The following is a 14967-nucleotide window of genomic DNA, read 5'->3' as shown; positions in this document are numbered from 1 at the left end:
TGCTACCATAATGAAGTAGTCAGCGTGATTCATTTATGCCAGGTAAAATGAACTTTGACGTCTTTATGTGAAATGTACATTGGTGGTAGTAGATTGTTATGCAGTCAGCTTCAAATGGTGGTTTTTGGAATTTTCTCAACAGTGTTCCTTGGAAACAACATTGCCTTGCCTCCAGTGATTCCCATTTCAGTTCCCAGAGCATCGCCATAATAATTGCGTGTTTATTGAACCTGTTCATAACGAGTTAGCGGCCCACTTCTGAACTACTTTAATATCTTCCTGTAATCCAACCTTGTATCGCATTGTCCTGTTGGAATTGACCAAGTCTTTCGGAATGCACAATGGACATGAATGGATGCAGGTGATCAGATGGAATGCTTATGTACATGTCACCTATCAGAGTCATATCTAGACATATCAGGTGTCTCATATCACTCCAACTGCACACGCCCCACACCATTACAGAGCCTCCACCAGCTTGAACAGTTCTCTGCTGACATGCAGGGTCCATGGAGTCATGAGGTTGCCTCCACACCTGTTCATGTCCATCCACTTTATACAATTTGAAATGAGACTCATCCAACCAGGCAAAATGTTTCCAGTAATCAACAGTCTAATAGCAGTGTTGTCGGACCCAGATGAGGTGTAATGCTTTGTGCCATGCAGTCGTCAAGGGTACGCAAGTGGCCTTTGAAAGCCCATATCGCTGATGTTTTGTTGAATGATTCACATGCTGACACTTATTGATGGCAAAGCATTGAAATCTGCTACAGTTTGTGGAAGGGTTGCACTTCCGTTATGTTGAATGATTGTCTTTGGTCATCCTTGGTCCCGTTCTTGCAGGATCTTTTTTCTGGCTGCAGCAGTGTTGTAGATTTGATGTTTAACCAGATTTCTGATATTCACGGTACACTTGTGAAATGGTCATACGGAAAAATCCCCACTTCATTGCTACCTCAGAGATGCTGTGACCCACTGCTCGTGTGCTGACTATTACACCACATTCAAACTCACTTAAATCTTGATAACCTGCCATTGTAGCAGCAGTAACTGATCTGACAACTATGCCAGACACTTGCTGTCTTATACAGGTGTTGCCGACCGCAGCACTGTATTCTGCCTGTTTACATATCTCTGTATTTGAATACAGTTTCTTAGCCACTTCAATGTATTCAAAAAGCTTCTTAATCATTCAACACCCAGGATCGCATGAATATTGCTTCACTTAAGACAACCTGTTTTGACAGACTGTGCTGTCATCTTCAGGGCTTACAAAAATCTTTTTGTTTTGAAACGTGTTCATTCTACGTTGGAGCTCATGCCAGCTTGTCACCTGGAGATAACAGAAATGTCCATGGAAACCAGTTGTTTTAAATAAAGAAATATTTATTTGATATTGGCCATTGACTGTTTTTAGCAAGTAAAACAGATTACTGCTTCGGTCTTCCCAAAATTAGAGAATTCCATCAAAAGCTTCTGTTCTCTTCTTGTCTGAACTGCTTATCATACATGCTTCACTTCTATACAAGGCTACACTCCAGACAAATACTGTCAGAAAAGACATTGTATGCTATTGCCAGTCTGCATTTTATATCCTCTCTACTTTGGCTATCCTAAATTATTTTTCTGCCCAAATAGCAAAACTCATCTACTTTTGGTGTCTCATTTCATTTTATTTTGTTGATGTTCATCTTATATAACCTCATTCCCAGACACTGTCCATTCTGTTCAATTGCACATCAAAGTCTTTGTCTGTCTCTGCCAGAATTACAGTCTCATCAGCAGACTTTAAAGGTTTTATTTCTTCTCCCTGAATTTTAATTCTGTCTCCAAATTTCTCCTCTGCTTCCTTTACTACTTGCTCAATAAACAGGTTGAATAACATTAGGTACATAGACTACAACCCTGTCTCACTCCTGTCTGAAATAAGGCTTCCCTTTCATATCCTTAGACTCTTAAAATTGCACTCTGGTTTCTGTACAAGTTGTAAATAATCTTGTGCTCACTTGTTTTTTATTGTGTCTATCTACCAGCACTTTCTCGTTTGGTAAGTCACAGCATCTTTGTTTTATGTATATATTTTTTCCCATGTGGAATGTTTCCCTCTATTATATGTATTTTCATTCAACATTGTAAAATGTATTGATCTTTCTCTTTGTTTTTGTTGTTGTTGCTGTTGTTCTAGTGGTCTTTAGCCCAGATACGGGTTTGATGCAGCTCTCCATGCTACTCTATCCTGTGCAAGCTTCTACACTTCCAAGTATCTGCTGCAATGCAACCTACATCCTTCTTAATCTGCTTAGTATATTCATCTCTTGGTCTTCCTCTACGGTTTTTACCCTCCACGCTGCCCTCCAGTACTAAATTTGTGATCCCTTGTTGCTGCAGAACATGTCCTGCCAACTGATCCCTTCTTCTAGTCAAGTTGTGCCACAAATTTCTATTTTCCCCAATTCTCTTCAGTACCTCCTCATTAGTTATGTGACCTACCCATCTAAGCTTCAGCAGTCTTCTATAGCACCACATTTTTAAAGCTTCTATTCTCTTCTTGTCTAAACTATTTATTGTCCACGTTTCACTTCCATACATGGCCACACTCCATACAGATACTTTCAGAAACGACTTCCTGACACTTAATCTATACTCAATGTTAATAAATTTCTCTTCTTCAGAAACGTTTTCCTTCCCATTGCCAGTCTATATTCTCTCTACTTCGACCATCATCAGTTATTTTGCTCCCCAAATACTAATTTAATTCCCTCAGTATCACCCTGTTTAATTCTACTACATTCCATTATCCTCATTTTGCTATTGTTGATATTCACCTTATGTCCTCCTTTCAAGAAACTGTCCATTTCGTTCAACTGCTCTTCCAGGTCCTTTGCTGTCTCTGACAGAATTAAAATGTCATCGACGAACCTCAAATTTTTTATTTCTTCTCCATGGATTTTAATTCATACTCTGAATTTTTTGTTTGTTTCCTTTACTGCTTGCTCCCAACCACTCCTTCCTATTCACGCCCCTTGACTCTTATAACTGCCATCTGGTTCCTGTACAAATTGTAAATAGCCTTTCGCTCCCTGTATTTGACCCCTGACACCTTCAGAATTTGAATGGGAGTCTTCCAGTCAACATTGTCAAAAACTTTCTCTAAGTCTGCAAATGCCAGAAATGTAGGTTTGTCTTTCCTTACTCTATCTTCTAAGATGTACTACCTCACATGTTCCAACATTTCTATGGAAACCAAACCGATCTTCCCTGAGGTCGACTTCTACTAGTTTTTCCATTCGGCTGTAAAGAATTTTGCAGCTGTGACTTATTAAACCAATAGTTCGGTAATTTTCACACCTGTCAACACTTGCTTTCTTTGGGATTGGAATTATTATAATCTTGTTGAAGTCTGAGGGTATTTCGCCTGTCTCATACATCTTGCTCACCATATGGTAGAGTTTTGTCAGTGCTGGCTCTCCCAAGGCTGTCAGTAGTTCTAATGGAATGTTGTCTACTCATGGGGCCTTGTTTTGACTTAGGTCTTTCAGTGCTATGTCAAACTCTTCATGCAGTATCATATCTCCCATTTCATCTTCATCTACGTCCTCTTCCATTTCCATAATATTGTCCTCAAATACATTGCCCTTGTATAGACCCCCTACATACTCCTTCAACCTTTCTGATTTTTCTTCTTTGCTTAGAACTGGTTTTCCATGTGAGCTCTTGATGTTCATACAAGTGGTTCTCTTTTCTTCAAAGGTCTCTTTAATTTTTCTACGGGCAGTATCTATCTTACTCCTAGTGATATATGCCTCTACATCATTACATTTGTCCTCTAGTCATCCTGTCGATCCAGTCGATCTCATTTTTGAGATGTTTGTATTCCTTTTTGCCTCCTTCATTTACTGCATTTTTATATTTTCTCCTTTCTTCAATTAAACTCAATATTTCTTCTGTTACTGAAGGATTTCTACTAGCCCTCTCCTTTTTACCTACTTGATCCTCTGCTGCCTTCACAATTTCATCTCTCAACTCTATCCACTCTTCTTCTACTTTATTTCTTTCTATAATGCTCACTCTGAAGCTCTCTACAACCTCTGGTTCTTTCAGTTTATCCATGTCCCATCTCCTTAAATTCCCACCTTTTTGCAGTTTTTTCAGTTTTAATCTACAGTTCATAACCAATAGATTGTGGTCAGAGTCCACATCTGCCCCTGGAAATGTCTTACAATTTAAAACCTGGTTCCTAAATCTCTGTCTTACCATTACATAATCTATCAGAAACCTTCCAGTATCTCCAGGGCTCTTCCATGTATGCAACCTTCTTTCATGATTCTTGAACCAAGTGTTAGCTATGATTAAGTCATGCTCTGTGCAAAATTTTGCAAGACAGCTTTCTCTTTCATTCTTTACCCTCATTCCATATTCAGCTACTACTTTTCCTACTATCGAATTCCAGTACCCAATGACTATTAAATTTTTGTTTCCCATGTATCTGAATAATTTTGTTTATATCATCATACTTTTCATCAATATCTTCATCATCTGTGGAGCTAGTTGGCATATAAACTTGTAATAATGTGGTAGGCATGGGCTGCATGTCTGTCTTGGCTACAATAATGCATTCACTATGCTGTTTGTAGTAGCTTACCTGCATTCCTATTTTTTTTATTCATTATTAAACCTACTCCTCGATTACCCTTATTTGATTTTGTATTTATAACCCTGTGTTCACTTGGCCAGAAATCTTGTTCCTCCTGCCACCAAACTTCACTAATTCCCACTATATCTAAATTTAACCTATCCATTTCCCTTTTTAAATTTTCTAACCTACCTGTCCGATTAATGGATCTGACATTCCCCTCTCTGATCCGATCCATAGAACGCCAGTTTTCTTTCTCTTACAACAACGTCTTCCTGAGTAGTCCCCACCCGGAGATCCGAATGGGGGACTATTTTACCTCTGGAATATTTTACCCAAGAGGACGCTAGCATCATTTAACCATACAGTAAAGCTGCATGCCCTTGGGAAAAATTATGGCTGTAGTTGCGCCTTGCTTTCAGCCATTCGCAGTACCAGCACAGCAAGGCCATATTGGTTGTTTCAAGGCCAGATCAGTTAATGATCCAGACTGTTGCCCCTTCAGCTACTAGTAAGAACTAGTAAAACTGCTGCCCTTCTTCAGGAACTGGCCTCTCAACAGATACCCCTCTGTTGTGGTTGTACCTACAGTATGGTTATCTGTATCGCTGAGACATGCAAGCCTCCCCACCAAAGGCAACGTCCATGGTTCATGGGATTGGGGGGGGGGGGGGGGGGGGCTTTCTCTTTATCCTCTTCAATTTCAGCCCGCTATCCATCACTATGAGGTTATCGTGATGCGCATTTGAAGTAGGCACATTGACTGCCAGGTCAACGTATGCCCATATATGGTGATGCTGCAAGCACCAGTGATGCATAGCCAGCAGCTAGTGTATATAAGGGGTGTTCAAGCAGGCCAATGGCAGTTATAACACTTGAAAATGGTGTATGAGTGCTTAACCAAAAGCTCATGTAATTTTAATCACTTAACGCTGCTGGAAACCCGAGAATTTTTTATTCACGGCTAATTACGTATTTTCGTGAAGTAATGAGTGCTATCAACAGGGGATCTCAAATCGATTCCATATTTTTATATTTCCAGAAGGCTTTTGACCCTATTCCTCACAAGAGCCTTGTAATCAAAATGTGTGCCTAAGAAGTAAATGGAAATGCCATGTGGCTAGGGCTCCTGTCAGGTAGACTGTTCGCCTGGTGCAAGTCTTTCAAGTTGAAGCCACTTTGGTGAATTGCATGTTGATGGGGATGAAATGAAGATGATAAGGACAACACCACACCCAGTCCCTGAGTGGAGAAAATCTCCGACCCAGCGGGAATTGAACCTAGGCCGTTAGATATGACATTCCATCATGCTGACCATTCTGCTACCAGGGTGGACTGCCTAAGAAGTATCACTTCAGTGGTGCAACTGGATTTGTGATTTCCTGCTAGAAAGATCACAGTACATGATGACTGATGGAAAATCATAGAGTATAACAGAAGTGTTGCCTGGTGTTTCCCAAGGAAGTGTTACGTGGCGTGAGCAGTCCTCTTATATTGGTTGGAGATGCAGCTGTCATTTACCATCTGTTAAAGTCATCAGAAGATCAACAACAATTGCAATTGGACACAGTGTCTGTATGGTGCAAAAAGTGGCAATTCTCTCTGAATAAGAAGAAGTGTGAAGTCATCCATATGAGTATGAAGAGAAATCCATTAAATTTCGCTTACACAGATATCTAGTAATTACTATTATGAACAACTTAAACTGTAATGATCACATAGATAATATCATGAGGAAGGCAGACCAAAAGACTGTATTTTATTGGCAGTACACTTAGAAGATGCAACAGGTCTGCTAAAGAGACTGCCTGTACTGTGCTTGTTTGTCCTCTGCTCAATTATTGCTATCTGGTGTGGGTTCCTTACCATAAATGATTAACAAGAGGACATCGAAAAGGTCCAAAGATGGGCAGCTTGTTTGGTATTGTGATTAAATAGGTGAGAGAGAGTTGTGGATATGATAAGAGAGTTGGGATGGCACTCTTTAGATAAAAAGTATTTTTTGCTGCTGCGAGATATTTTCACAAAATTTCAATCACCAAATTTTTCCTCTGAATGAGAAAATATTTTATTGTCACCAATATACATAGGGAGAAATTACCATCGTAATAAAATAAGAATGAGAACTTGTGCAGAAAGATTGAATGTTCGTTTTTCCCATGCACTGTTACAAAATGGGACAATATAGAAATAGTCTGAAGGTGGTTTTAAGAACACTCTGCCAGGCAGTTAAGTTTGAACTGCAGAGTAGTGATGCAGATGTAGATGTAACTGAAAGCAAAGATGAAGAAAACTGATATCTGGGAGAGCAGTGTGCTGACCATGTGCCTCTTCCATACTGCATCCGACGACACCGTTGGTAGAGGATGACACAGCAGTCAGTTGTTCCTGACTGGCCAATCAGGGCCAGGATGCAGAACTTTACCTTTACATCTATTTGCACTGTTATTTTTCGTAGGTAAATTGATGAAAAAAGCCACCCATGAAATACACCTTTCATCACATTTGCACTTATAATCACTGTTGTTCATGGATGTGATGCTATAACACTCGCGGTCCGTCATGGTATGTTGGGTCACACACGTTTGTGTTAATGCATGTGGTTTCATCAGTGACCATGAGCTGCTGACATGATGTAAATGGCTGTAGATCATGGCTCCTGACTTGGCACTGGCTACGATGCTGGAACTTAGCCCTCACATGTGCAAAGTTGCTTCTGGTGGCCTCACATGTGGCAACTGTGTAGGAATGATATGAGTTGCCTTTGAAATGTTGATATCTGGACTTGGATTGGCTTACTGCTTGGTGGAAGGCCTACTCCATACCTGTGGAGACTGTTACTTAGCATTGTGTCCAATGCTGTCATTAGCTTATGTTGTTTTTAACACTCTGCAGACATCTATTTAAGGATCTAGGGATCCTCACAGTAACCTCACAGTATATATATTCCCTTATGAAATTTGTTGATAATAATCCAACCCAATTCAAAAGTAATAGCAGTGTGCATACCTATAACACCAGGAGAAAGGATGATCTTCACTATGCAGGGTTAAAACTGACTTTGGCACAGAAAGGGGTAAATTATGCTGCCACAAAAGTCTTTGGGCACCTACCAAACAGCATCAAAAGCCTGACAGATAGCCAACTAACATTTAAAAATAAATTAAAAGAATATCTAGATGACAACTCCTTCTACTCATTGGCTGAATTTTTAGATATAAAGTAAATAAAAAAAATAAAAAAAAACTTAATCATTAGTGTCATGCAATATTTTGTGTAATGTAATTTCTTGTACAGACATCTTTTATTAACCTGACACGTTCCACATCATTACGAAGTGTCGTATTCATGATCTATGGAACAAGTATTAATCTAATCTATTCTAATCTAATCTAAGTAAAACAAATTGTGCCTAAATATCTGCTCAAAAATAACGTTCTGAAAGTTGGCACAACACACTACTCTGGTAAAGTTTTCATGATGTACTACTGTATCCTGACTGTCATTACAGCATAACCAGACTCACTGTCTGTGTTTATTCTTCCTTCTGCCATTAAATATGTTCCAGCTCTTCTTCTTTATGGTCTGGTACATAAGTGGCAGATAAAGATTGACTTTTTTGTCTGTCTGAGGTGAGTTTGATTTCATTTTGATTGGAACACTTTCTCGTTCTTCGAATCATTATTATTTATTTTCATGCAAAATTCTTCTCATAAACTTCATCCTCAACATTCACGTAAATGAAATATAATTTTCTTAAAAGGCTTAATTAAAAAGTAAAAAATAGTGGTTTGAAGATATCTGAATGCAACATCACATGATGTCTGAACCGAATGAGAACAAAATCCTTACTAAATAATTACTGAATACTTTGAAATCATGGGCCAGACTAAACCTACAGGTGGCACACTTCTTGCATATATATAAACTCTTTATATCCACCAGAACATTCTAGAACCACAAGCGTTACTAATTACTTTAATTTTTAACAAATACTTCTGTTATAAAAAATACATATTTTTGGCAGAAACAGTTTATTATTGAAATTAATTTCAGCTTTGAGATCAAAGTTTTGGAATTTTCCAGGTTACTCCTTTTAATATAGGGCGTACTTAAAGTCCAGGAACACTTTCAATTATTTATTGCAAAACAACTAAGCACTGTATAGATGTCGTACATATTGCATTTTGAAGAGAAACTGAAAGTTTTTTTTAGAAACATTTGATATGCGAACCATGAATGACCCAGCAGATGTCAATAGGGTAATCGAATTCTTGCCATACCCATCCCAGCATGGCATTGTCGACCGTGGCAGTCACATCCCATAATCTCTCCCGAAGCCCTGCTACATCACGTGGTAGAGGCGGTACATACACCAGATCTTTAATATGTCCCCACAGAAAAAAAGTCACACAAAGTGAGATCTGGTGATTGGGGAGGCCATTTCATGAAAGAGCTCTCCCCTTCTGTAGCATGATCAATTCATTGATGTAGCAGCTCCATATTCTGGCACCCACAAACTTCATGATAAAAATGGGGTGGAGCCCCATCCTGCTTAAAGATGAATGGAGAGTCCGATTGCATTTGAGGCATCAGCCATTGCTGCAACATGTCCAAGTAGATATATCCAGTGACAGTGCTCTCGGCAAAGAAGACTGGCCTGTACAGTTTTCGACGTGACAAGGCACATAAAACATTTACCTTTGGGTAACCACACTCAAATTCAGTGCATTTGTGTGGATGCTTTGCACCCCAGATTCGACAGTTATACCTGTTCATTTCCCATTAGTGTGAAAAGTGGCTTTGTCACTATAAATTAAGCGATCAACAATGCCATCCCCATCCTCATTCAATTGTTGCAACTGCGAACAAAACTGAAAATGCTTGTCTTTGTTATCATGGAGCTTCTGCATTAGCTCCAGTTTGAATGGTTTCATAGACAGCTTCTGTCACAGGGTTTTCCACACTGTCATTGGAGCCATTTTGAGTTCACGGGATGCACGAGACACCAATTTCTTTGGAATCCTTATGAATGTCTCTCGTACGTGCTCCACATTCACTTCACTCACACTGGCACGTCTGTTTCTCTTTGCCAGGCGCAAGAAACCCGTTTTAACGAATTTGTTGTGCCAGTGGCTTCTTACCATACTTGGTTCTAAATATCCATTGAACAGCTGTAGCACACTTGTTTTTGTTGAACTCCAACATACAGAAAGCTCGTTCCGCACCTAATCCTGACGTGTTTGCGACTAGCGCTGACTATTGGCAAATTACCAAACTATGCTGTGGCGGTATACATGATAAAAAAAATAAAAAAAATAAAAATAAATAAAAAAAATAACTTTCAGGGTTTCTCTTCAAAATGACATATGTGTGATATCTGTACAGTGTTAGGTTCTTGTGCAATAAATAATTGAAAGTGTTCCCGGACTTTATGTACTGCCTGTAATTCTTCAAATAACATAATTTTGAACAAAAATAACTATTTTTGCATTTATTGACAGCAGAATGTTTTCATTAAGTATGAGAATTACTTTCAAACAATGGAAAATCCAAGATTGAATGTAACAATATGAAAATGATAGTTGCTACTCTCCATATAATAGAGGTGCTGAGTTGGAGATAGGCACAACAAAAAGAGACTGTCAGAAAGTGAGCTTTTCTCCTTTGTTGAGAATAGACAAACACACACACACACACACACACACACACACACACACACACACACACACACACACATATTAACGCAAATGCAACTCACATACATATGATTACAGTTTCTGGCTTCAGCTGCCAGAGACTGTGATCATGTGCATGTGAGTTGCATTTGCGTTGTGTGTATGTATGTTGTCTAATTTCAATGAAGCCCTTGTTGGTTGAAAGCTCACTTTTCAACAGTCTGTTTTTGTTGTCTATGTCTGTGACTCAAAACTATTTTCAATAATTTTTATCAGTATAACACTACCTTTTTGATGATTTTCTTTCAGTAACATGTTTTCATTGAAACTAGCCTTTTATATCCAAACCATGACAGTTACCTACATTTTGAGCAGTAAACCTAAATTTAAACCATCCCAAATAAAATACTTGAAATTTTGTACACTCGCCTTGTTACTCATTACTAATCCAATAGACTGAACAATGAAATGAAATGAAATGATTGTATGGCATTTATTGGCTGGGATATCCCATTCGGGGTTTGGCTGCCGTATTGCAAGTCTTTTTAGTTGATGCCACTTGTCTGTCAATGATGATGGACACACAACACCGAGTCCGCCGCCGGGAATTGAACCCAGGCCCCATTGCATGGTAGGCACTAACACTACTGCTGCACTACGGAGGCGGATGGCTGAACAATACAAGGGTGCAAAGTTAAACAATAGTTATTTCCAAGTTTGTATCTCTGTTTGTCTTTCTCTTTTTCAAAATAATCAGTGAGATGATGAACCTTTATTGGAATATGTTGTACCTGCTGGCTGTGCATGGCAAAACCCAAAAGAAATACTTTTATTATGTCTCATCCATAATACCTGAAATAATTACTTCTGTATGACCAGTAGTATCATGTAACACAGGTAGAAACTTATATTGTGATCAGTAGTACCACATAAGACATGTATTAATGCATATCATGAAGTGAATGTAACACCTATTGTTGATTACTTCATTAACAGAATTCTGCATACCCCAGCTACATTTCAAACTATTAAAGTATCATTTCTCAAAAAAGATCCCAACCCGTCTCCTGCAAAGTGCCATAAGGACAGTATTATATCCAGCAGTCTCTCATTTGAAAGAGCACATCAACAGATTCTAGAGTTTAGTAAACTTTTCTCTATAGATATTATTTTGGCTCTGGAACAACTGGACAAGGACTTCTTGGTTAAACTACTTATAGAAGTCAGGTGCAGTATACTTAGAGCAAGATAGTAGTTCATTTGTACACAACTAAATGCATATTGTGAGTGTAGATCAGTGGAGGATGGGGGATCACTTACCTCTAATATACAGTGCTACTTACGGTGTGTTCTGCATCTGTGAGAATATATGGGTGCAAGGAACAAAAGATGTATCTAGCTAATTTAATCCAAGAAACATAAAAACTGACTAAAACACTAGCACTTTTTCTTCATTTTGTATGTGCAGTAAAGGTCCAAGATTTTTCAAATATTTGCCTCTTATGCAGGTATAAAATACCGTGAAATTCATGCCACAGTCTTCCATGCACAGGAATAGGGATGACTTTTGTTCTCATTTGCAGTGTCACATTTATTTATTATAATTCTATTTAAAAATACTGTGTAGCAAACTCATATATGAACATAAATCTGCTGCTCTCATATACTGTAATTAATATTTATTATTATCTGTATGAACAGTCCCAGACTGATGCTATACTTGGATGGGTGGACAGCAAGAATGGGCAGCCATTTATGATGGATACATGGGTGACAGGCTACACTCCTCCTCCACTTGGAGAGACACAAGATATTTATAATATAAGTGGTCGCATTAATAACGGTATTACAACATTATATTTTAGCCGTAAGCGACTCACTGATGATGAGAAGGTAAGTTCCACTAATTTCGTTTTTTATTAGTCTTTCAAACAAGGCTACATATTGTAAAATCCATTAAGGAGTTAAATATTTAAACTACAACTACATAGTATTAGTTAAATAAAGAAAAAAACATGCTTTAAATATTATAACTCTAATGCACGTTATACCACAGGAGTTGATAAACTACCAGAGAAACTTTTTTAGAATGTCATAATAAATAAATGTCATACAATGTATTTCAATTTACACTACACAGGTTGAGGCCTTAAGAAGTGAGAGAATGCAGGAGAAGAATTTGAATTAATGTAATCAAAGCTTGCCAAAATGTTTCATAGTTTGGGTTGGCTTCTAGCTCATATTCTACCGAAGGGGTGGTGGATAGAATTTGTAATATTGCTAACATTGGTAGTCACTGTATGCATATTTATGGTTCTGTATCTCTTTTTAACTTTTGAAAAGTAATTGATTGGTCAAAATCTGAAGACTGTACAGGGTACAGAGTGGGATGAGTAAGTTCAGGAGGGAGGTGGCAAAGCAAAAGAGGTAAATGAAGAAAACTTGGTGTATACTCTTGGTACTTGGAATACAGAAAGGGCTCACCCTGGGGCCAGAGGTAAAAGTTGACTGCCGGTCTAGGAATTTGGTCAAATATAATAAGGAGATGGGGAACAGGAGAGGCAGCTGTTGATGTTTATGTGACTGGGGCCTGGTTGTGGTGAGCAGGGCCACAGGCAGATGCTTGGCGGCTGGTTCATGAGAGTGCATCTACTCTCTCTCAGAGCTGGAAACCAAGAGATGTGCAACTGCCTCCATGACCCTCTGGCAACCTTACACGACTGACTTCCCACATTTCCTATTGGTTAACATGGTGGCACAAGTACACCAGCACATTCAGCAGAGAGCTGAAAGTGTACCCGCTCAGCTGTTTGTACTGGAATGAAGTGCTTTTATCCTGAAGGATATGCTGGCTTGGCACATAGCCACTGAAAGAACTAACTCTGGTAGCTTCGTTGAAAAGTATACAAGAAAATTTCAGAATAGAATTTTGTTATGAACTTGGATATTCCTTGACTGGCTGACCACCTGTACAAGACTGTATGTTCTATAGTCATAGTGCACTGTTTATGAATTGTAATCTAATTCATATCACAAATTTTAATTTATGTTGGTAGTCAATAAGTTATTTGTTATGTGTAATTCAATTTGAGAGAGTTAATTTCCTACAATTTCATGAAGTAAGTTTGTCAGTTTGTTCACCCAATGACAGTATAACAAGATGACATTAATTTTATTTGCTGTTAACACTTATGAAATTCTGTTTTAGGACTTTTCATTCACTGAAAATACATGCTACTACTTTATGTTCCCTGTGAGAGGTGGTGTGTTTAATTCTAAAAATAAGAGAATGAGGAAACATGAACAAGTTCCCAGTATTTCTGCAGAAAGAATATGTATTAAACCATGCTTGACAGGTAATAAGAAGTAAAGAGTAATACATATTTAGTGTACTGTTCTGCTGACGATTATTTAAATATCTGTAACCATTTCCAGAGGAGTTAAATGAAGTAATAAGCACCACACCTGCTCCACCAAGACTGGCTTATACCGTTGATGTGAAGATTGTAAATCTTGGTGAAAATTACCATATACCAAAACCAGGGAGTCCAGAGTATGATACTCTAACAAATACCGTGAGCGGTGCATTTACTGATGCTCTCACAAAACTGAAAGGTTTCCATAAGGTGCAGGTGGAAGATTTTGAAGAGTAAGTGTAATCCAACCCCAAAAATTACTGATAATTTTTGCTTAAGATAGGTTCTCCCTGCCATTTACTTATAATGGTTTTAGGATGTAATGTTAATGTGAAGAAGATAACAGGTAGGAACAATATTAACTGTCTTAAAGTGACACTGTATTCACATTACTGCAACTGCTTCTGTGCCAAAAATTCCAGTAGAGGACAAAAATTTCGCTGAAAAACTGTAAATTTTCAGGAGAAAGTCAGAGGAATCTCAAGATCTTTTTAAAAAACTCAACGAATTGTGATACATTCAATTGGGGCTGGTCTATTTATTGATGGAAACATATGTATAGTGTGAACATATGTATAGTGTGATTTTGTTACAAATAACTTTGTGTGATGTAAGGAGAGATGATCACTACTCTTAAGTAAAGGAGTTGGAAGCAAAATATTTGAAAATAATAGCAAATTTCCATGTGGGAGGCAGAAGCGTCCAAGAAAAAATCAAAGTTGGTGCCATAGAAACTTAATTTCGTGGTTGTTAAGACCTGCTTGAAATTTTCTTTGGCTGTGGACACAAATTATGGAAACACTACAATGGCTTGACTGGGACTCAGATCTGGTTTCTCTTACATAATCACCATTATCATCATTAGATTGCAGCTCCAGTCTTCATGGTGCTGGTGATGAGTGTCTTTCAACTGTTTCTGTCCTCATACAGTTCTTCCCCATGAATCCTGTCATAAAGGAGACAACTTTAGGCAACATCCTTCTTAATTGTGTTGGTTCATCTTCTCATTGGCCATTCAAATGGTCTTCTCCCATTTGTAGTAATTTCAAGGAATTTTTTTTTGATACTCTTGATTTCTTTCTTCTGTTCCACATGACCATACTGTCTTAATCTAGATTTACAGAGGTTTTCCAATATGCTGAGATTTGCACCTCTAACTATTCTGTTCCTTTCATTCCTTATCTTATCCTTTTTTTGTTTGCTTCAACATAAATCTAACAGACTTCACGCACTCACTGTG

The 14967-nt window shown here is 38.2% G+C and overlaps 1 protein-coding gene across 7 annotated transcripts in view; it reads left to right on the top strand.

Annotated features, from left to right (window-relative positions):
* The window catches only part of LOC126272819 (uncharacterized), a 468602-nt gene that overhangs the window by 410935 nt on the left and 42700 nt on the right, over positions 1 to 14967 (top strand). For all 7 annotated transcript variants that reach the window (XM_049976008.1, XM_049976014.1, XM_049976010.1 and 4 more), the window contains 3 exons: positions 12013 to 12204; positions 13520 to 13667; positions 13747 to 13960. In XM_049976008.1, the coding sequence (XP_049831965.1) occupies positions 12013 to 12204; positions 13520 to 13667; positions 13747 to 13960 (554 nt within the window). The remainder of the gene's footprint in view (positions 1 to 12012; positions 12205 to 13519; positions 13668 to 13746; positions 13961 to 14967) is intronic.

The sequence above is a fragment of the Schistocerca gregaria genome, chromosome 5, assembly GCF_023897955.1.
Source record: "Schistocerca gregaria isolate iqSchGreg1 chromosome 5, iqSchGreg1.2, whole genome shotgun sequence".
Classification (NCBI taxonomy): Eukaryota; Metazoa; Arthropoda; class Insecta; order Orthoptera; family Acrididae; genus Schistocerca; species Schistocerca gregaria.
Note: the sequence above shows the minus strand (reverse complement) of the source record. Positions and strands in the feature narration are given on the sequence as shown.